The sequence below is a fragment of the Meles meles genome, chromosome 7, assembly GCF_922984935.1.
Source record: "Meles meles chromosome 7, mMelMel3.1 paternal haplotype, whole genome shotgun sequence".
Taxonomy (NCBI): Eukaryota; Metazoa; Chordata; class Mammalia; order Carnivora; family Mustelidae; genus Meles; species Meles meles.
In genome coordinates, this window is record NC_060072.1 from 138925619 (window position 1) to 138950596 (window position 24978).

The window sequence follows — 24978 nt, forward strand, 5'->3', positions numbered from 1 at the left end:
ATATTTGCTGCTCTGAAATAAATTTCATTAGTAAGAATGATGATGTTTTAAAAAAAAAAAAAAAGACCATGAAAATGCAAGCTGCATTTCTAAAAGGTTGTAATCATTTAAATTCTGATAAATCTGTACATTTACAATTCTCTCTTAGACAAAAACAGAACTATTTTATATATGGACAATCTGGAGCACAATAATTAAGTGCATCTTAATGAAGTTTCCACCGACCTATGTAGAAATATACTTCACATGAGCCAAATGGCAGCATTTCTTCATCAAAGATAAATGGTACTATCTAAAAACAAAGATAATCCTTTGATAATTTTACATTGCCAAGTAAAAGTACTTTCCAAGAGCTAAAGGCACAATTTTTTTAAATTTTTTTTTTATTTATTTAAGGAGAGACAGTAAGAGAGAGCATGAGAAAGGAGAAGGTCAGAGGGAGAAGCAGACTCCCTTTGGAGCTGTGAGCCCGATGTGGGACTCGATCCTGGGACTCCAGGATCATGACCTGAGCCAAAGGCAGTTGCTTAACCACCTGAGTCACCCAGGCGCCCTAAAGGCACAATTTTTATTCACATCTAGTAGAGGAACCAACCATAAAATCATTACTTATTTTCAACTGAATAACTGATTAACATTTCTCAAATAAGCTGTTTCCAATCCTAATAGTTCTTTATTTTCTTTAACATATTTGCTATGGGCTGATAATTTGCCATAGGTGTCATCATGAGAATAACCAGAATTAGATTAAATGTGACAAAAGAGAGACAAAGTGTTTCACACTCTTGAGTGATACCAAGGCAAGAATCGGAGAAAAGCATCGCAAAAGGAGACTACCGAAACGCTACTTATATATTCCTGCAGCAAAACCAGCAATGCGTCCACTTTAAGAGTTATCATCTCACTTCCAATTTCTTTCCCTCAAGAACAATTTGAATCTCTTTGGCATCCAAAGTCTCATAGGTTAGTAAAGCTTCTGCTAGATTCTTACGCTCTTTTGCATGAGTCTTCAAGATATGTTTCGCTCGTTCATATGAGTCCTGAAATGAAAAAAAGGAGGTATCTAAGAGACAGAAAACTTAGTAGAAGCTAAAATCATGAATAAGAAAAAAATGTATATAAAAAATGTGAACTATATTCATTTCTATTTATAAAAGATAAAAGCATGAAGCTCTTTTTTAAAATTAACATAGAATGTATTATTTGCCCAGGGGTACAGGTCTGTGAATCATCAGGCTTACACACTTCACAGCACTCACCACAGCACATACCCTCCCCAATGTCCATAACCCAGCCACCTCCCTCCCTCCCACCTCTTCCCCCCAGTAACCCCCAGTTTGAGTGAGATTAAGAGTCTCTTAAGGCATGGAGCTTTTAAACACCCAGCCTATTTGATTGATTGATTAATTGATTGATTGATAAGGCAAGCTTGATTCTCAAAGATTAGTTTCATACTTGCAAACATTCTATTTTTAACCTCAAAACGTATCACATGGATAAGTGAGGACTACTTAGGTAGTTATACTTAAAGATATATAAGTATATACTATACTTATCTGCTTTTTAAATAAGGTCTGAGAACAAAGAAATCTATTTCTCTATTCAATATACATGTTAAAAAGGAAAGGCAGGTTTGCTCCTTTTGCCTTGTGAGATTTCACCAGTTTATTCACTTTAAAGGGTGAGAAAAGATCTACTTTTCTATTCTTATTTGGTAACAACTTACCTGTCAGTCAGTGACTATACCTCTGTAAAATGAGTTTACCAATACCAAGAAGCATACGTCATATAAAAATAACACAATTATGAAAAATAAACATCATTAGACATTCTGAACAAAACTGTTATGGTCAAGTGAAATATCAAATTAAAGAAAACATATAAAGTATTATAAATATGTCATGGAATATTGAAACTAATAACCTAGGATGAATTAGTATTAACTTTAAAAACTCCATTGGAATGAAATCCTTACACTGTAACAAGTAAGACTATGATAAGGTTTTTATATTTCTAAGTTTCATACACACTTGAACCTAAAATGTATACTAGCTAATCATAATTTTCCTTAATAACAACCTAAGTGTGCCATCTAGTGGAAAGAGTATCTACCACCCTCGCAAGCTTAACATTTCAGAAGAGTATTAAGAGCAAAGAAAGTATTTCCAATGCTCTAATACTAGAAGAGAAAATTTACTCAAAATAACAAAATAGTAAAAAAGAATGAAGATTCAGGCAAGGGAGAGAGAATTCCTCTTCTGAAACACCTTCTAAACCTTTCCATCATATAAACTTTTCATAAACTTAATGACTTTAAAGCTTTTACCTCCTTGAGTTAATCAAAACCAGGCCTTCCTGGGGAGACTCCAAATCCCTCAAGTGACAGCTACTGATTCACGCCTATCCCAGATATTTCAGGGTAAAGAGGGGACCTTCGCTCCCCTCACCGCTGACAGACTATTACTTTATGACCCTCTTCTATAAAGCATGATTCCTTTGAAGTTAACACCATCTGACTTCAACATCCTTCATTCTGCCACCTACAACCCTAATTCCAGTTCTTGTTCACTAGACTTTCTGCCATTTAGCTCAGTCTTTTCCATTCCAAGACCCACCTTCGTGTACATCCAAATGGAATGCACATATCCAACCTCTGCACTAAGCACCAGACCCACGTATCCCTCCCCATGTGAAATCTTCACTAAGACACCTCAAATTCAGGGGCGCCTGGGCGGCTCACTTGGTTAAGTGTCTGCCTTCGGCTCAGGTCATGATCCCAGAGTCCAGGGATCAAGCCCCACATCAGGCTCTCGGCTCAACCCGGAGTCTGCTTCTCCCTCTGCCCTGCACCCACCCCACTTTATGCTCATGCTCTCTCGCTCTCTCTCAAATAAACAAATGAAAACCTTGAAAAAAGAAATCACTTCAAATTCAGTATGTATAAAAACTCAGCTCATAATCTACACACTTCCCCACCTTAGACCATCATCAGTGTTTTCTCAGTCAACAGCACACACAGCTAGATGGCGGCACCAGGCAGAAATTGAGAACACAGCTTTGTTACTTAATTTAGCTGCTCTCTCACCCAAACCTCAGAAAGGCATTCAATTCCACTAGATCAGCATCTCTTGAATGCATTCACTTTTCTCAATTTCCCCTCTCACTGCCCTAATCCAAGCATCTGCGGTGCCTTAAGGAGATTCCGCAGAACCTACTAACTCATCTCACTGAATCGACGCTCACATATTCCGTACTGGACCCTACAATCAAAAAGACTTTTGTTTTCAAAGACCTTTATGCTTCATTCTCAGCATATATATACAGTGAGGCACAAAGCGACTAATATTTGTTGAATATAATCTATGTCAGAGTGAAAAACCAATAAAGACTCAAATAATCAAATACCCCCCCTATTCTAACAACACTATGGTTTTACAGATGAAGTAGAATATTTATAATTACTGATATTAACTGTTCCTAGCCTATGGTCAGAATAAAATAAAGATTCAGTCTATGACCAGAGGCTCCCAACTACATACTGAAATCATGGCTTCAATGGTGCACTCATTCTCTTGATTATATATAGCGACAGTTTTAAGCAGGGGATAACCATTATCTTCTGGTAGCACCTAACTATTTAGGCACATTAATGACTAGATAGATGAATAAGCACAGAAAAACAGCATTACCCTTAGAAGGATTCTAATTTCTGGTTCAATAGCAGATTGAGTTTCTGGTCTCTGTTTCCCAGTATCACTGTAGGTCATAACTGCAAGCTAAAACAAACGAAAAGAAAGGAATTGAACAGAAACACATCAAACCACTAAAAATGTTAACAGAGGAAGTATTATCCTATACTTAAGGAAACCTCATCAAGGGCAAGAAAGAAATTCAGTATAGAAATTTCATCATTCTTCTAAAAGTGTAAGACTAAAAAGTATGAACAAGAGAGAAACTTTAAAATCCTAAGGATGGTTCTGAGTACCTTCTTAGAAAACCTTTGCCACTATTCCAAATCCAGAAATCCACAATGTAGTGTATTAGAAGTGCTGTGTGAAGCCACAGTGATAACGTAGGAGAGTGAAATACTGGGAAGGGTAAAGTAAACAAGCTTGGCAAACAGAAGCTTTAGGTCATATGAACAGAAACAGAGTATCTTCTCATTTGCTTAACTCATGACATACTATTATTGTCCAAGCAGCCAGAATGGAAAGTGAATACTATGTTTTCGTGCTTAAAAAAAAAAAAAAAAGTTTAGAATGAGCTGTGACAAATCTACTCGGAATGAGACAGGGGGAAAGTAAATGTTAGCAATTTATAATGAGAACCCTCTCCCCTACGGTGCCTGGGGTAGCTCAGTGGGTTAAGAGACTCACTTCAGGGGCGCCTGGGTGGCTCAGTGGGTTAAAGCCTCTGCCTTCGGCTCAGGTCATGGTCCCAGGGTCCTGGGATCGAGCCCCGCATCGGGCTCTCTGCTCAGCAGGGAGCCTGCTTTCCTTCCTCTCTCTCTGCCTGCCTCTCTGCCTACCTGTGCTTTCTGTCTGTCAAATAAATAAATAAAATCTTAAAAAAAAAATAGAAAAGGAAGGAAAACTTCCAAATTCATTCTAAAAAGAGACTCACTTCAGCTCCAGTCACGGTCCCAGAGTCCTAGGATCACTGCACTGGGCTCCCTGCTCAGCCGGGAGTCTTCTTCTCCCTCTGACCATCCCCCCTCTCATGCTCGCTCTCTCCAATAAAAAGAAAAATAAAGTCTTAGAAAAAAGAACCCTGTCTCATAAGGAGACACTTGGCAAATCATCATTTGATATATGAAGGGGGATAAAATTAGCTATTACCTTTTCACTCATTACAAATTTGGTAACCATCTGCTTTCCAATTTTGGTTGCATTATCAAAATCACTGGAAGCACCTAAAATTTAAAAATATACATAGACTCAATATTTAAAAATATTTTTTTTTAAGATTTATTTATTTGACAGAGAGAAATCACAAGAGAGGCAGGCAGAGAGAGAGGAAGGGAAGCAGGCTCTCCGCTGAGCAGAGAGCCCGATGTGGGACTCGATCCCAGGACCCCGAGATCATGACCTGAGCTGAAGGCAGCGGCTTAACCCACTGAGCCACCCAGGCGCCCCTTAAAAATATTTTTAAATCAGCAAGCACAATCTGACCTAAGGCCATTCTTTACAGCCAACCTGTTGTGATATGGTCAGCTCCAAATATAAGCTCCTCAGCCACTCTTCCTCCCATACTAACATCCATCTGTGCAAGCAGCTGAGCTCTAGTTTCATTCCATCTGTCATTCTCAGGCAAGAGGGACACCTGGACAACTGGAAACAAAGAAAAACTCCAGACACAGTTGGAAATGCTTCTATTAATGATCAGAATTACCGTCTGGCTCTTGCTATAGCACTTAATGTCATGATGCTGACAGCTCAAAGACATTTAGTAGAGAGATGGTCTCAGGCGACTAATGACAAAACTGGCATTATGCAAAGGAAGAAAAATTCTTTATAAAGCAAAAGTTCAATTTACATGTCATAGCTATATAATCCTGCAATAGGATAATGCTGCAATAGGATGGATTTGTGCCCAGGTGCCAAAAAAGGCTTAAAATGTCTATCGTTAGAAAGATAAGAAAATGAAACTTGTACTCAGTGAGAAAAATCTTAGAAAGACTATGGAACCACTAACCTAGTTTCTTTGTGGAGGGAAAAAAGCAATGACATATTTAAGAATAATACTTTGTTGTCATTCCAGACTTAAATTTCATCATGTAAATATATAATATTTGAAATATTAGTATTCTTTATTAGCAGGTAAGTTTCACGAGTATCTCTGATCTCACAATGGTTCAGAACATTAAAGAAGAAAGTTACCAGCAAACTTAGAACTTAGTTGAATGTTCTTTTTAAGTATTTTCCTCAACAGTTTCCTACATAAGCTTTTGGAGAGTGTTATTTGAAAGAAAAGAAAAAAAACAAGATACTTACATGTCCAAGTGTTGGCCCTCTTGGCATGATTGTAGCTTTGTTGATAGGCATCGCGTCCTTAGTGTAATATGCAATGATAGCATGACCGGATTCATGATACGCTGTGATGGTTTTGTTTTTATTGTCGATTTCCACACTTCGACGTTCAGGCCCTAAGGATAAAAATGTATTGAATAAAATTATTCCGTTAGCAAGGCATATTTAGATGCATGAAACCCACTTGCCTTTAAGTAATTCTAAGAGTGACATGACTTAATATCGTTATTAAGTTATTTTAAACCAAAATAACTTGCGAACTGACAACAAACTTGTAAGAGCTGTCCTCTTACTCTTTACTATCAACCAGGAAAGTTTAATTCTATTTCCAGAAAATAAATTTAAAGAAATGTCACAGCTAAATTGTTCTGAAGCCAATTCAAGATTTAAAATCAAATACTGAAAATTAGCAAAATTTCTTTTATCTGTACAATTATTCTTTTATCAGCAATACCAGATAAGAGTAAACAGTGTACCCCCTGCGCCCAAACAGTATAATCATATAAACTGTATTTGCTCTGTAAGAGGCCCAAATGTGTGGCTACTTTTGAGTAAATATTTTCTTGCTCCTGTACCTTTCTTTCTTGTAACATTTTTCTCAAAAATAATGTATTCTCTAACATAACGAACAGTGTAAGACAGGGAAAAGAAAAGAGAGAGAAAACCTACCCATTAGAATTTTATCTTTGGAAAACTCTAGTTCCTTCATGGTAACCATTTCTTTTCCATCAACAGCTTCCTTTAACGCAGCCTGGTTCACAAGATTCTCCAACTCTGCTCCAGAAAAGCCAACAGTACCTCGAGCTATAATTTCTGGATCCACAGCTACGTAGATAAACACAATATTAAAATTCCAAAACGACTCTTCACAAATGACTCATATTCCAAGAGAAAAAAGAAAACAGCTATCCTGAACGAGAACTTAAAATACTTATATCACTGTAACTACAAAATAAACTTACTTTTTCTAAAGGAAAACCAAAACTACCATTAAATAGATCATTAAAATCCCACTGGGACACATCACAAAAGTTCTTGAATTTAAATAACTTTGTGAAAAATAAAAAAAATGCAGAGTTGCCAGACATGACTGATAAACCTTCAAATTATGACCTAAACTGTTACTAGCCTAAGCACAACTGAGAATGTATACTCGTAGATAACATTTTGTTTTCTGAATTTCATCTTGAAATACTTTATACATAAGTATTTAGTATTATATGTACATTAATAAAAGCTCCCCTTATTAGAGGAAATATCAGAGGTTTTTTATTTTAAAATTTTATTTATTTTTATTTGAGACAGAGAGAGTGAGAGAAAGCATGATAGGGAAGAAGGTCAGAGGGAGAAGCAGACTCCCCATGGAGCTGGGAGCCCGATTTGAGACTCGATCCTGTTACTCCAGGATTGTGACCTGACCTGAAGGCAGTCACTTAACCAACTGAGCCACCCAGGCGCCCCAACATATCAGGTTTTATGAATTGATTCACCTATCCTTGAAAATACTACAGCTTAATTTAATAGCTGCATTTATTACTCAAGTGGGTCCATAATATTTTCATATGTTTTGTTTTACAGTTTGCCTCTTTTGGGCCCAAAGTGATGATATTTTATGTGCTTTTTCTACTATTTCATATTTTACATTCATCTAAAAACACTTATATTTATCTGCAAGTATTATCTGAAAACTCTCAAGAAAACATTCTTTTTTTAAAAAAGGAATTTTTTAAAATTTAAAAATTTAAATTAATTAAATTCACTAAATTTATTATTTTAATTATGTTTAATTTATTGTATTGTTTTATATCTAATTATTCATTTATAATAATTTTATTTATAATTACTTATATCTAATCATTTTAAATTTATTATTTATTATTTCTTTAATAAATTATTAATTAATTTATTATTAACTTAGTTATTTAATATTAGATTTCTTTTTAAATTTTAAAATTTTTAAATATTTTTGAGAGAGTGAGCAAGCAAGAGCACATGAGCAGGAGCAGAAGGAGAGGGACAAAAAGACTCCCTTGTTGAGCATTAGCCTGATGGCGGGGTTTGATCCCAGGACCCTCACAACCTGAGCCAAAGGCAACCACTCAACCAACTAGGCCACCTGGGAGCCCCAGGAAAACATCCTTTAGGGATTCAAACGACAGAATGTCCTACATATGTAATTATCAAGAAATAAACTTTTTAAAAAGGAAATACAAATGGAGAGAAAAGAGGACATAGAAAAAACTGGTCTTCTGAGACATTTATCAAGTAAGGACCACAAATAGGGTGGAATGAAATATTACCATTACACAGAGATAATAATAAAGTTTGTTTCTAGAATGAGTCTTACACTGATCAAACTTTATTTTATTGAGATACCATTTCAAAATTTCTGTTCGACCTTTTACATCTGGTCTTGGAACTGTAACGTGCATGTCAAAACGACCAGGACGGGGCGCCTGAGTGGCTCAGTGGGTTAAGCCGCTGCCTTCGGCTCAGGTCATGATCTCAGGGTCCTGGGATCGAGTCCCGCATCGGGCTCTCTGCTCAGCAGCGAGCCTGCTTCCTCCTCTCTCTCTCTCTCTGCCTGCCTCTCTGTCTACTTGTGATTTCTCTGTGTCAAATAAATAAATAAAATCTTAAAAAAAAAAAAAAGCTCTAAAAAAAAAAAAAAAAAAAAAAAAAACGACCAGGACGTATTAAGGCACTAAAGGGACAATATGAGAAGAAAATATAAATTAATCTGAGTACTGAAGGTCAAGTTAAATAGGACACTCTGAAGACAAGATGGAAAGATAATGACAACCATGGCAACAAAAACCATGGATGGAGTTTTGTTTCTTATTTTAATTCCAGGACAGCCAACATCTATGTTCGTTTCAGGTGTACCATACAGTGATTCGACAAGTCCACACATCACCCACTGTTCATCCCAAGTGCGCTCCTTAATCCCCATCACCTATTCCACCCTGGACTGGAATTCTGAATATAAATATTCACAGGACTCCTTTAAAACATGGCTCAAGTAACAGTTTCAATAACCAGAAGGCAGAACAAAGGTTGATAGGAGATAGATGGTACGCAACCCTCATAAACAAAAACATGCAAGCTAGTCAATCAAGGAACAATAATTCTACAGCAGTCTATTATGAGAGCTACTCTGTGATAGCTTCCTATCACAACTGCTGTAAGTATAAAATGTTAAACCACAGACTTAGGCAAAGATTAAAAAAAACTATTAGATCAAATTAAAATATGAATACCTTCTATGACAAAATCAAAAATTTAAAACTGTAATTTTATTTTAAAAATGTTCTCCCATCACCCCCAAACTTTTGTGATATAAAGTTGTCAGAAGATTCTTTTAACAACTTTACTGAAATTTAATTCACACATCACAGATTTCAAAGTAGATAATCCAGTGGTTTTTAATATACTCAGAGAACTCTAACTTAAAAATATTTTTATTCCCCCATTCCAAAAAGAAACCCCATAGCCACCAACAGTCACTCTCCATTCTTCCCTCCTTCTGGCAGCCACTAATCTACTTTCTGTTGCTATCGATTTACTTATTCTAGACATTTCACATAAACAGAATCATATGTGATGTTCAGTGATGGGCTTCCTTCTCTTTTAAAGTTCATCTACGTTTCAGTACGTATTGGTACTTGTCAAAAAAAAGTCTTTTAATACGTACTTATCTAATGCCTCTGGGAAGTTTGTGGCTCCTATTATGATAACTCCTTCATTGGGTTTAAAGCTAGTAAAAAAGAAGAAAAACAACATTTCACTGAAAATTAAAACAACACACATATAGATATGCTCTACACAAAACTATCATTAAACTTAGTAACAGTAAAGAAAAGGGACTGACGCTTTTTACACTCAAAGTGATAAGACATTCTCTATCATTTTTTAAAAAGAACAAATGTTATTACGCTAGTACACTTCAATAAAACTGCTAACAATACATCACAAAGTCATCTATGATTACATGCCTTCATAGTACTTGTTCTACTTAGGAAGACATGACCTGACAGAAAAGGCTAGGGAACCTGACTAATTTGTGAAAAATTATTCTCAAGCTAACCAATTCAAATTATTTGCTCCTAGACTTCCCATTTGGTTCCAAAAGGTCATAGACGGTTTTAAGAAGTCCTTCCTTCTATCAAAGCAACCCCACCTCTTGCTCTTTATATTTTAAAAATTGATGCAGGGGCGCCTGGGTGGCTCAGTGGGTTAAGACCTCTGCCTTCGGCTCGGGTCATGATCCCAGGGTCCTGGGATCGAGCCCCGCATTGGGCTCTCTGCTCTGCAGGGAGCCTGCTTCCTCCTCTCTCTCTGCCTGCCTCTCTGCTTAGTTGTGATTTCTCTCTGTCAAATAAATACTAAGAAAAAAAAAAAAACTGATGCAAACTTTTATTTTTTTTTAGAGTTTTTTTTTTAAAGATTTTATTTATTTATTTGACAGAGAGATCACAAGTAGGCCGAGAGGCAGGCGGGGCGGGGCGGGGCGGGGGAAGCAGGCTCCCTGCTGAGCAGAGAGCCCGATGCAGGGCTCGATCCCAGGATCCCGAGATCATGACCTGAGCCCAAGGCAGAGACTTTAATCCACTGAGCCACCCAGGAGCCCCTGATGCAAACTTTTAATCTACCACAACACTAAAATCGAGTCACAAACTGTAGGAACAAGCAAACACTCTTTAAGTCTCCAAACTAGTATTCTCAATAGGAACCATCACTTTCCTGTCATGCTACAATCAATGAAAAAAGGTATAGAGATCAGCAGTTAAGAAGAGCTGATACCTCAGTCACCCCATTAGTAATGGAAAGAACACAATACAGAGAATCCAGCTTGTCTTGACTTCATGCACAGGGACTACTCTGTTGCCTACATGTTTTTCCTCTTTCTTTTTTTTTTTTGAGATTTTATTTTTAAGTAATCTCTATACCCGATGTGGGGCTCAAATGCACAACTCCAAGAGGAAGAGCTGCATGCTCCACTGACTTAGCCAGATGCCCCGCTATTTCTCGAATGTTCCCAAATATATTACCACATCCCAAAGACAGACGAAGATTCAATTACCCATCCATTTCAGCAAGAAGCTGATTTATAGTCTGCCTTGAATATGGATGCATTGGAGACTCAATTCGCTTCCCACCAACAGAATCTAATTCATCAATAAATATAACACAGGGAGCATTTGCTTTTGCTTCCCCTAGGAAAAGAGAAAAGATACAAATAAGTTTAATGAAATCAATGTTTTTTGAACAAAATCATGTAAGTATTAAAAACCTGTAAGACTGTCAAAGGCAACCAAAGACATTCATTAAGGAGAGAGTACATAAAATGAGATCTCTTTCGTTTAAAACTGATTTAAGAACAGTATCCTCAGGAAAAAAACTGTACCATACAAAATGATACATAATAAAAACTGAGTATTCATTCTTCTGACTGTACAAGCCACAGTCAGATTTGAGGCTAACTATTCCTTAATTACATACTACTGAATTAATGAATAAGATAAAAAGGACAACAACAACAGAAAACCCAGCTTTTCAACAGGCCCCAACCTCACCTAACACTTCTAGCTCCTCTATTTGGGAAAGTACAGTTCTGTTTAGGTCACACATTAAATTACCTAAAACCAAAACCCCACAATGGTGAGGTCAGCTATCAATCATAATTGAATAGGAAATAAAGGGTAAGAATCCCTCTTCCCCTAAAATTAACAAAATTTCGTATTGTATGAAAGATACATTAAAACGTACTAAATAGATTTCTGATACGGCTGGCTCCCACACCCACAAACATTTCATCAAATTCTGATCCAGAAGCGTAATAAAAAGGAACATCAGCTTCTCCAGCCACAGCTCGAGCAAGAAGCGTCTTTCCTGTCCCTGGTGGTCCAACTAAAAGTATTCCTAAAAGAGAAAACAAATTCACTGATTCAACTTAAAAAATGAAAGTAAAACCTGACGTGAGCCTATGAAACAAATAGTTATTAATTAATGCATACATAGTTTTGAGGTGGAAAGCACATGACTATTATTTTGAAACAAAGCAAAACATATGTCTCTGGTAATGATTCACTACAGGAACTTCTTCGAAACTAATTTCCCTCTACCATTCATATCTTGAGAGAATGGAACATAATAAACTTATCTGTCATTAAACAAGTACGATAAAATTCACATAAACACAGGTTAAAAGATTAAGCAACCAAATGTGGCACATGAACCCTTGACTTCATGTTCTTCCATAAAACACATATGTAAGAAACTGATGAAAATTTGATTTGGACATCTGATGAAGATTTGAAAAAATTCCGGAGTACAAGATATTAAGGAAATAGTATTCAATTTTATTTGGTAGGATAAATTATTCTCTTTAGGATAATGTCCCTAGTCTTAGGTGACACATAACAAAGTACGGAGAGGTAAAGTAGTTCATGTCTACAGCTTTGTAACTCTTCCTGTGTTCGAAAACTTTCTTAACAGCAGTACTTTTCATAAGTTGGAATAACAGATTTCTCTGGTCTCCACGACTTTTCATTTTTCATTTAAAAAGGCAAAAAAACAAAAAAAATAAAAAATAAAAAGGCAAAAAACCCTTTATTAATGCTATATTTTAATATAAAAAACTATTAAAGGAAATTTGTTGAAAAATACCCTTAAGACTACCCCCTTGTATTGCCATGTTATTGTTATTCTTAACTGGTTTAAACGGTAGAATATATTTTTGTAACTGAGAATTTTCCCACAATTTTACAAAATATCTCTTGTGATTAGAAAGAAAAGTGTTTACCTATTCTATGACTTTAAACTTTAAACTTTCTGATGTTATAGTACTGATTTTAATAAATGAATCCTAAATTAGCAGAGATTCATGCGAACAGTTTTATATACTGCTGAACACTGTCAGTAGAAATAGTGGGCGGTGTAGAAACAAACCTTAAATATGAGTGCCCCATTTAACTTACCAATTCCACCACTAGAATTAGAATCAAGAATAACGAATAAATAAATGAGTAAATCTAGAATTTATTCTAAAGAGATAATTAAGGACGTAGGCAAAGCCTTGAGATAATAAGATGATCATCACAGTGCTGATTTTATTATTTTAATTAAAAATGTCTGAGTATAGTTGACACACAGTTACATTAGTTTCAGGTGTACAACATAGTGATTTGACAAGTTTCAACATTATGCTGTGCTCACAAGTGTAGCTACCCTGCCACCATACAACACTATTACAGTATCACTGACTATATGCCTTTTACACCTCTGACTTACTCATTCGACAACTGAAAGCATGTTTCTCTCTTTCCTCTTCATACATTTTGCCCAGCCCACACACTGCTAATTTTAACCACAAAACACTAGAAACCATAAAAGCTTAATGTGATTACAGCATAGCATGATCATATAGTCCAAGGACACCCAAAGTCATTACAATCTTGTACCCAATTCTAGCAGATGGTTTTCCCTCACACCAACAAACAATTCACCAATACCAGTCGGCACACTAACATTCAAATCAATTCTGATGCTACCCACGTGGAGACAGCATCAAATACTGTAAGTTAAGGACTTTGTCCCCAAAGACTGCAGAATACATACTAACTTGTGGAAAGTTCCAGCCCTCTTATCACATGGTTGATTCTCCTGGCAACCAGCTGCTAACCTTAGGTGTGCCCTAAAAGTTGACTCATTAACAGAAGACAAATCTATTCCTGTCATCACTATAAAACTACAAGAAATGGGACTAAGACATATGTATTTCTTTTCTTTTAAAGATTTTATTTATTTATTTGACAGACATAGATCACAACTAGGCAGAGAGGCAGGCAGAGAGATAGGTGGAAGCAGGCTCCCTGCCGGGCAGAGAGCCCGATGCGGGACTCGATCCCAGGACCCTGGGATCATGACCTGAGCCGAAGGCAGAGGCTTTAACCCACTGAGCCACCCAGGCACCCCTATATATGTATTTCTAATTATAAATCACAACAGTCATTAAAAGAGAAAACGTCAAAGACAAACAGGACTATTCCACAAATTAGTATGTTTTAAGGTCATGAAAGATCCACACCCACTCCCACAATAACAGAGTGAGGAGGGGAGCCTGGGTGGCTCAATCAGTTAAACATGTGACTTCGACTCACCTCATGATAGGGTCGTGAGACTGATCCCTGCATGGGGCTCTACACTCAGTGCACAGTCAGCTTCAGATTCTCTCCCTCTGCCCTCCCCGTCCGGCTCCTGCACTTGCATGTGTGCTCACTCTCTCTCTCTCTCTCTCTCTCTCTCTCAAATAAATAAATAAATAGGCTAAACAACTTTTTCAGACTGAAGAAAAATCAAGGGGTGCCTGGGTGGCTCAGTCAGTTAGGCAGCAACTCCTGATTCTGGTTCAGGTCATGATCCGTCTGCTTGAAGATTCTCATTCTCTTTCTCCCTCTGTCCCTCCCCACTGCGTGCTCTCCCTCCCTCTTTCTCTAAAATAGTTTTTAAAAAAAGATTAAAGAAAAATCTAAATGTATAAACCTGGATTGAGTCCTAAACCTGGATTTGGGGTGGGGGATGGGAGGACCTCACTACAAAGGGTATTAATAAGAGAAATGCAGAAATTTGAATATAACTAAATTCCATAATTAGTTCTGGAACTGTGTGAAATTTCCTGACTTTAATAACTATACTGGAGTTATGTAATAGAATATTCTTATACTTTAGGAGATATATAACGAGGTATTTGGGGTTAAAGGAGCATGATATCTACAATTTACTCTTAAACAGTTTTAAAATACATTTATGTAAAGAATGTGAGCAAATGGGACAAAGTGCTAAAAAACCACTGAGTTTGGTTAAGAGTACAGAGAGTTCTCTGCACTATTCTCACCATTTAAAATCTGAAATGTAATAAAATTCAAAATCCCCTTCCTCTCAAAAAAAGTTTATACAATGGTATGTTCGGAATGAACACTTATTTGTAAAATAGCCTTTAATAACTAAACCTTAAGCTTTTAAATCGGTAAAAATTAAATTAGCAATAGATTATTGTTTGTTTAAATGTCAAGTCATGGTAAAGGGAAGGTACCTTACCTTTTGGAAGTTTACCTCCAAGCACAGTAAATTTTTGTGAATTTGTCAAGAATTCAACAGACATCATTAAAAATGTTAGCTATCGGGGCACCTGGGTGGCTCAGTGGGTTAAGCCTCTGCCTTCAGCTCAGGTCATGGTCCCAGGGTCCTGCGATCAAGCCGCACGTTGGGCTCTCTGCTCAGCAAGCCTGCTTCCTCCTCTCTCTCTCTCTGCCTGCCTCTCCAACTACTTGAGACCTCTGTCTGTCAAATAAATAAAAATAAATAAATTTTTTTTTAAAAGTTAGCTATCAATTTAAATTAGAAGCGCATTTATGTGTGTAATTTTATGTATTTATTTTAAATTACACTGGTCTAATAATACATTTGCAGCCAATTTGCCACCCTGTATTAGACAACTTTAAATAGTTCTCAGAGGGGAAAAAAAGAACTCAAGTACATTGGTCAGGGTTAAAAAGAAACTACCTGACAAGAAGTATACTAAAACATGAAACATCTCTGGGCTGAAGGGCATTATGGAAATTTAGAATTAAACTCATGACTCTCTTAGATTTTCTAAATGAAAATTTAGAATTAAACTCATGACTCAGATTTTCTAGGACTTTCTGTAGGAAGTATACAATCGTTACAGAGTAAACAAGTTTTTTTAATTAGGCTTAGAATGGTCTTTGAAAGTTACTGATTAAATTATTAAAACTAAATAAAATGTTTGTAAAGTTAACAATTGTATGTAAAGCTCTGTCCACCCCTAAGGAGAAACGCATACATATGTTCACCAAGAAACATAAGAGATCTTCATAAGAGCACTCTTTAGGCCAAAACTAGAAACAACCCAATGTCTACCTAGTGGAACATACACACTATTGTGATCCATAGAATAATCCACAATGGGAATGAATGAAGTAAAACTTCATGTAAAAACATGGATGGATCTCATAAACATCATGTTGAATGAAAGAAGCCATATACACTACATGTATTCTGTTTATGTAAAATTCAAACACAGGCCAATTAATGTATATGTTATGAGTCAGAACAACGATATGCTTGCGGTGGGAAGAAAGGGACACTAGGAAGTTTCTGATAATATTTCACTTCTTGAGCTGGGTGCCAATAATATACTGATTTCACTGTGTGAAAACTTACTAAGGTACAGATTTGTGATTTGTACAGTTTTGTGTGAATGCTAAGCTTCAAAATTTATGTTTATAAAGAGATCTGGGGGGCTCAGTCAGTAAAGCAGCTCCCTTTGGCTCAGGTCACGAGCCTGCTCATCCCTCTCCCTCTGCCACTCCCTCTGCTTGTGCTCTCTGGCATGCTCTCTCTCTTGAATAAATAAATACAATCTTGGAAAAGAAATAGCATTTCCCCCAAAACTTAAAAAAAATATATGTATATAAAAAGAGATCTAGCCCTTTATCTATTAAAATACATTTTTTAAATATTCAAAGATATCCATATACTAAAAGAAGGCCAAAAGACATTTGGTTAAGGTAATCAACAACTTTAAACTGTAGGAAAAAGGGAAACAGATTAGATGGAATCTACTGCTAAAGCTACATTTCCTCTGCTCAAACTTTGTGTCAAGAAAATTCCCAACTGAGGTATATAAAATCTACAGAGAATAGAGTTTAGGGATCAAGACAATGAATGAAGTTATAAAAGCCTTTATTAGTATTTTTATAGCAATTATATGTAAAATTATTCCTACAGAACCAGAAATTCTAGGCAAGGAAATGAAATTCCTATACTAGCTCTTTAAGAGTCGGTAAAACTGATCACAGGTACCACCTACTGACCCACCTATTTTGGTAAATGTTATAAATTACATTGGTCTATATAAATTTAGATTCTATAGTGATGATAGTAATATAAAATTTAAAAAATAATTATAATATTTGTTTAGATTAGCACAGAAAACTTTGTGATAATCTACAAACTTTGTGATGACCCCTTTCTAGTATTATCAATACGTCTTCTTTAGCTTCATAATCAGAATTGGACGCATTCCAAAAGAAGTGTAGCCTATTGAGTACTGAGTATAGACACTGCAGGGAGAAAGGAAGAACGCCTCGCTGACCATAGTCTCAGCACAGGTTCAATGTAGAGCAGGCTGACTGCGCATCTTAAAATGGGCAGGGCCCTCTGCACTAATCAGTTTTCAAATACTCACCGCACCAACCTCTTCCTCAGTTATTCTCTTTTCGCAATTCCAACAGGGTTCACAGCTGTTTAAATTGCCAATGGAAGGGAAGAACTACTTGGTATAAAATTATCATAGTGACTCCTGATACTTTATTCCCTAATAGTCGAGGCTGTGAAAAATATTTATGCATAGAGAGGGAACAGAGTGTGGAAAGAGTAGGTGCTCTCATTCTACTCCATATTAAAGTGAACTTTTGACTGGTCAAACAAGTCAGGCACATTAACTCTCAGGATCTTTGCTCTCTCTCTCTTCCTCCGGCTAGAAGTGTCCTTTGCTCAAATACATACATGGTTTAGGCACACCTGCATGGCTCAGTCAGTAGAGCATGTGATTCTCGATCTCTGGGTTAAGTCTGAACCCCATGTTGGGTGTAGAGATTACTTAAAAATAAAATTTAAAAAAAAATGCATGGTTTACTCCATCATCTTCAAATCTTCACTCAAATGTCACCTTCTCAGTCAATCAGACACTGAATATCCCCATTTAAAACTGTGATCTTTCTCTCAAAACTCCCAATCTTCTTCACGCCATACCATAGTTTTCCCGTAAGATTTCATCACATTTGAATATACTCTATTATTTCCTTATATGCAATATCATGGTTTAGTTTCTGTTAGAAATGACAGCAGAGACTTATTTCTTCTGTCCCAATACCTAAAAAAGGGCTGGAGAATACGCAGTGAAGCTAAAACTTCCAAGGTTCTAATCATGGCTTCGTTTTTTTCTAGTGTCCAGCCCCACCCAGGACCCCACCAGAGTGGCCTCATACAAATGACAGTGCCATCGCCCAGGAAATTCCTAAGGATTTAGAAGCTCTGTGTCAGACATCAGCATCAAAGACCGAACTGCAGAAGCAAAGATGCACTTAGTACTCTTGGCATTTAGGGAATTACAAGAGTTTTAGCACCTGGAATTAGAGGTAGAGACCAATATATATATTTTCTATTTTATACCTTTAAAATCAAATACTGGCCTTATATAATTAGATAATATTTGAAGAGTGCAGGGTAAACTTTTTAATTTACTCCTTTAACATGTTCAAAGGTGACATTTTTCATCTGGACGGGATCTACTGCAGAGTCAAACCCCGTTGTTGTCCAGAAGCAGACTAAAGAGAAAAAAAAAATATTTATTTATATATTTGATAGTTTCATAAAATTTCAACCACCCTATTATTCAGATGTAAGAAAGTACAGAAAATTATATCTAAGTTTACATACATTAATTCATAGTGAAGTAAAGAAACTACATCTTCCAGATTTCTAGACCATGTTCAAGGAATAAATGACTCACATTAAAATGACATCTTTTTTTTTAAGATTTTATTTATTTGACAGAGAGAGACACAGCAAGAGAGAGAACACGAGTAGGCGGAGTGGGAGAGGAGAAACAGTCTTCCGCCAAGCAGGGCGTCTGATGTGGGCTCGATCCCAGGACTCTGGGATCATGACCTGAGCTGAAGGCAGACACTTAACGACTGAGACACCCAGGTGCCCCTAAAATAACATCTTTATACCTTCCAATTAAAATAAAAAATTGGGGTGCCTGGGTAGTTCAGTGGGTTAAGCCTCTGCCTTCGGCTCAGGTCATAATCTCAGGGTCCTGATTGAGCCCTGAACCAGGCTCTCTGCTCAGAAAGGGAGACTGCTTCTCCCTCCCACTCTGCCTGCCTCTCTGCCTGCTTGTGATCTCTCTCTCTCTGTGTCAAATAAATAAATATTTTAAAATTAAAAATTATTTCCCTCTTCCCCTATATATCTAACAAGAGAAATTTAAACCAATCATTCTCAAACTCAATTCTGCATAAAAATCACTTGAGAAATGTACAAATGCAAGTTCCCAGGCCATGGCCCAGAACTTCTGGTTTGTAGTTTTAGAAAAAGGTCCAGGAGAGTTTGCATTTTTAACCATCACCCTAAATTATCCTGATACAACTGGTCAGGGACGCACACCATGAAATACACTGCCTTAAACCTAGCATAAAAACTGGCATTAGCATTTTTTAAAAGGGTAAACCTTAAAAGAGATTATTTCACTTTTCATGCAGCCTCCTCCTCTAGCAACTGTTATTACTTGCCCTCAGATGCTATATATCAGTAATGGCATCATTAAGAAAGAAGTGAAAGCTTGGAAAGACAGTAAAATACTTCAGACCAACTACAGGGAACTATTACAAAACTTTCTTAAAACCTCTCCCCTTTGGTTAAACTTCCCTACTGAACAGATGTAAGTGAGTAAATAGAACAATTCCTAATTTCCTCAGAAGAAGACAAAACTATTGTCTTTAAGACAGAAATTTAGATGCAAAAAAAAAAGATCAGTAAGCAAAACTAGAGTTTTGTTGAAAACACTTAACATACCAAGAATACACAAGTTGGCAGAGCAAATGTAATATAGTAATTCTACATTGGACACTAACAGTTTTAGCCCACTACATTGTTTATTATTTAAGGAGCTACACAGAGGGACTTTATCAATTATGCAAACTAAATTTATAGCCAAACCACTTGAACCTTATAAGAAATTACAAGGCAATGCATTTCATATTTTGATATATTTTTTGTTTAATATAAGAAATTAAGAAACATAAAACAATAGCCAGAACTAACCCCACCCCTCCAATATCAATCATATGGTGTCCCTACACTGGTTGTGTTTTGAAAATGAGGAGACAAAAGAAGATGACCTAGCTATAAAAAGAATATTCTGGGGGCGCCTGGATGGTGGGTTAAGCATCTGCCTTCGGCTCAGGTTATGATCTCAGGGTCCTGAAACTGAGCCCCACATCTGGCTCCCTGCTCAAAGGGGAACCTACTTCTCCCTCTGCCTGCTGCTCCCCGTGTTTGCACTCACTCTCTGTCAAATAAATAAAATCTTAAGAAAAAAAAAGAATATTCCTGGATGTTAAATCTCATCTAAGGTTTGATGACACAAAAACTTAAAATATTTGGGGTAACATGAAAGTTCTGGGATGAAGTCCTGATCCAGACCCACTGTTATTCTTTAACTGTTACCGGTTTTTTTTCTCTCAAGGTAACAAATCATAAAGAACATAGAAAACATGAGGTAAAAACTGAATAGCTGAGAAAGCAACAGGAACTACTTAGGATGGGCATTATTACTGCATTTTAGACTGGCAAACTGAGAACTACGAGAATCTCTTGAGGCAATTCTTAATTATATACTATATTTATATGTGTGTGTGTGTGTGTGTGTGTGTGTGTGTGTGTATTTTAAGATTTTATTTATTTGAGGAGGGAGAGAGAAAGCACACAAGTGGGGGAAGGCGCAGACGCCTTGATCCCAGGACCCCGAGATCATGACCTGAACTGAAGGCAGATGCTTAACCAACTGAGCCACCCAGGAGCCCCAGATTTTTATATACTTATGTATTATATATAAATTTTTCATAAATTTATTAGTGTGTCTTTGAAATAGGGGACTATTTCATTTTGTATTATTATTATAAGATTATTCTACATGTTTTTAAATTTTATAATTGGACAGATGTAACTTTCTAGAAGTCTGGAAAACCAACCATTAACGGAAGCTAAGCTAACATTTTTGCTATAACATAATCCTTGGAACATTAACAAAATATTAATTATTTTCTCAAAATAAAACTTGAAATTTGTAGTGTCTGAAGGAACTTTTCTTGTAACCCACAAAGCAATGTAAATATAATGAGCCCTGATAATGCAGTTGGCATGTAACCGTAACAGATTAAAACGTTTCTATTTCAATGCAAAAAACCACCTCAAATTGACCCAATCTGTGAAGTGTTGACTTAGGAAAGAAAGGCCTAGACACCAGAACAGTAAATGCTGGGGCACCTGGGTGGCTCAGTGGATTAAGCCTTTGCCTTTAGCTCAAGTCATGGTCTCAGGGTCCTGGGATCAAGCCCCACATCAGGCTCTCTGCTTAGCAGGGAGCCTGCTTTCCCCGCTCTCTCTGCCTACTTATGATCTTTCTCTCTCTCTGCCAAATAAATAAATAAAATCTTTAAAAAAACAAAAACAAAACAGGAAATGCTTCTTCTCTCCTGTCTAAGGCAGACTATGAAAAAAAGTCGAGTATTTAAAAGATTAAAAATAAAAGTCAGATAAATAAAAAGAGCCTTTACCAGACAAAAATGGATTTTTTAAGAGTCCATAAATGCCAAACAGCAGCAGAACAAAGAGAATCAGACGAGTTCGTCTCAGAGAATCTGGAGGAGGAAAAGAAAAAAAAAAAACTTAAATCAAATAACAACAGTGACAAATGATACCTTGATGAAGCAATTAGGTTATTGACGGTAACCATATTCCATCAAATGCAATTTTGAAACCTGACATTCTTTTGTATAATTTCCATGATTTCCTTTCAGCACCCTATTATCAAAAACCTCATGAAGGCACTCATGCTTCTGTCCTTGACTTTGGTTCTCATTTGAGAAAAGGGAGAATGTCAACAGTTATTTCCATTTTGACACAGCTTAAGTTACAAATATAATGGAATATAACCAATGAAAAGGTGCATATGTGTTAGAAAAAATATGTGTAATCACTTAAAGGTAGGACTAGGACTTCCTTTTAGATATTATTCCCAAATATGGATGGTGTCTAATCAACTTACCATTGGTTGATGGTTTTTTGCGTTAGGGCTTGAGCTTTCAGAAAACCCTCTGCAAAACCAGTTTTAAATGCATCTTGGTGAGCTTCAGGTATATTATTGGTTTTCATGAGTTTGTCCAAACTCTCAACATCTGATCCCCTGTCCCGCAACAGGAACCCCTAAGTACACAAACAAGGCATCAGTACTGACTTACTATATAGATAACACTGCCCAATAATATAATGATCACTTACAAAAATATCCTTTCAAAAATTCTATAATTTCTAGTTTTTGCTGACCATTAGAAGAATTACGCTGACTCAAAAATAAATTACTTGGGGCGCCTGGGTGGCTCAGTGGGTTAAAGCCTCTGCCTTCGGCTCAGGTCATGATCCCAGGGACCTGGGATCGAGCCCCACATCAGGCTCTCTGCTCCACAGGGAGCCTGCTTCCTCCTCTCTCTCTGCCTGCCTCTCTGCCTAGTTGTGATTTCTCTCTGTCAAATAAATAAAATATTAAAAATAAATAAATAAATAAATAAATTATTTAATCAATGGCAAGGAAACTAACTCTGGAACTTACACTTCCATCCATTGATTAAGAAAGAAACTCTCTGTAAGAACACTATACTGAAAACAGTAGGTCGCATGTGGACTTAGGGTTCCAGTGGTTTGATGTTCACACTCCTTTATCTCTACTAGAGGAAAAACCTCATTAATTTATTAAATGTTTACTGAGTACCTTTTACAAACTTGGACTTGTATAGGTTGTGAAAATGTAAAGATAAATAACCAATGATCAGAAAGAATGTTCTCAGTCTACTGGGGAGAGATGAACAAATAACTAATTTTTTGAAATCATTTGATATTATGTTAGAAGTTCTAGGTCTGGGAGCACCTGGGTGGCTCAGTCGGTTAAGCATTCGACTTTTGGTTTTAGGTCAGGTCATCGTCTCGGAGTCATGGGATCAAGCCCATCAGGCTCTGAGCTCAGCAAAGAGTCTGCTGAAGATTCTTTCCCCTCTTTCCCTCCCCTACCTTGCTCTTCCTCTGGTCGCATGCATTCCCTCTCTCAAATAAAGAAGATCTTAAAAAAAAAGAGGTTCTAGGTCTGGTGGTACTATAAATGCTACCTCAGAAGTCAAGAGAGGCATCACAGAGAACAGGATTTCTAAACCACAGGGAACACAAAGCATAAACAATCTGACAGAGCCATGAAATAACAGGCCTTAACACTCAGGAACGGCAAGCGATCTTGTAATGACAGGACTTTAAATGCCAAGAAACAAGCGGAGTAGAGGTTCAGAGGGGGTGCCGTATTGAAAGAGGAGAACAGAAAAATGGTTGGCAGAGGCCAAATGGATACTACAGCAGGAAACTGACAAGAAAGCAGTGGAATACAATTATTACATTAAAACATTTTAGACAGATAGATGGTGGGTTGGTGGCAGTCTGGAGGCTGGAGTCTGAAGAACTAGCCTGCAGCTCAGAGCTTTTGACCTTGCCTCTCTGCCAGGCTCAGCATGTCTCTCGTCTGCAGACTAGTTCCCATGTCACAAGCTGGCTGCAGCCTTCTCAGGACCCCATTCAGACACAACAGCATTGAGCAGAAGGAGGGGGACTGCTTATCCACGTGCCTCTGATAACAAGAGAAGAGCCTTTTCTCCAAGAACACGAAGGCCTCTCACATGCAGTGGCATACCCGCATCCGATTCAATAACTGACAAGGGAACTGGGTCACAATGACTGGCTTAGATCTATTAGGATTTCTTGCTGGGGTCTGGATACTATATCTTTCTCAACACGCATGAGTTAGGGTTACACACTGGAATGTAATAAAGGCTCTACATCCCGAGAAAAGGTGGGAACAGCTTGTAGGTAGGCAAACAAGATTTTTATCTTGGGTAACACTTCCGGAAACTTCGACATGCTTCCCAACGTGTATGGAAGAACACCAATTGCAACGGTCCACAGCCAATCTCAGACCACCTTGACTATCCTATAATGCTATCCCATCCCAGGAATAGTGTGAGACTTCATCTGAAACTGTGCTAAATTAACTTGCTCCATTTAGTCGGCTTTTTAGGTGGCTAGAGAGGAAATAAGGCAGGAGCAACATCTATTTCTTCTGAGAAATTGTGCTACTCTATCCACAACCTCCTCTGAAAGAACATACGCAGTAGCCTGCTACATCCCTTTCATGTATGCCATTGAAGGTTCTGCTGGCCACTTCAGAACAACGCTCAAGACAACCCAAACCTAACAGTAATCACACACCACTTTCTTTTAGATAGAAAAGTAAGTCGTAAAGCAATATAAGCAATCTTTCATCGAACAACTGTTTATTGAGCTCCTATTACATTCTCTTACCTGGGACTACGCAATTAATGATTGGCAGACAAATAATCATGACCTTGTAGAGCTTGAGTCCAGTAGGGAAGACAGGCATTATTGGCTAACAATAATAATAGAAGCAAATGTAAAATTATCAGTGATAAGCGCCAAGAAAGAGCTGCAAGGCAGGTCCACAAAGGCAGATTTGAGGAGCTAAAGCTTGAGCTTATGTTGCGGGAAGACAGGAGTCCACTTGGTAAGTAGTGGAGAGGTAGAAGAGTGACCAGACAGAAGGAGCCTCGTGTGAGAAGATTCTGTGGCAAGAGAGAACATGGCCAGAGAGGTTGGAGCATAGAGGAGTGAGGGAAGTGGTGCAGGAGAAAGCCAGAGTCTAAGCGAGGGGCCAGATCATACAGGCACTGGGGACTTATGTTTAGAAATAGAGTCTTCATCCTAAACGTAAAGGGGAATTTCTGAAGTGTCTTGTCTAAGTGGTGGTATCAACAGATTCATATTTGAAAGGGTTATTCTGCCAGGGTGAAGGTCAGGTTGCATACAAGAAAGCCATTTTTAAGGCTAATGATGCAGTATTCCACATTAAAAAAAAAATGTTGTTCAGACTATGGTGGAAACTGACAGAAGAATTCAAAAGATATTTTGAAGGTAAAAATTTCAGAATTCAGTGGTTGATAGGATGAGAGATAAACTAGCCTGTCCA

General features: G+C 37.2%; 1 protein-coding gene across 1 annotated transcript; it reads right to left on the minus strand.

Annotated features, from left to right (window-relative positions):
* Positions 1-896: 896 nt before the first annotated feature.
* LOC123946517 (ATP-dependent zinc metalloprotease YME1L1-like) lies at positions 897-15192 on the minus strand. Its single transcript, XM_046011879.1, has 12 exons — positions 15129-15192; positions 11799-11951; positions 11113-11245; positions 9724-9786; positions 8717-8733; positions 8377-8472; positions 6699-6854; positions 5994-6145; positions 5196-5322; positions 4839-4912; positions 3690-3776; positions 897-1040 (listed from the first exon to the last, which is right to left on the minus strand). The coding sequence occupies exons 1-12, from the start codon at positions 15190-15192 to the stop codon at positions 897-899; spliced, it is 1266 nt and encodes a 421-aa protein (XP_045867835.1).
* Between the last annotated feature and the right edge of the window lie 9786 nt (positions 15193-24978).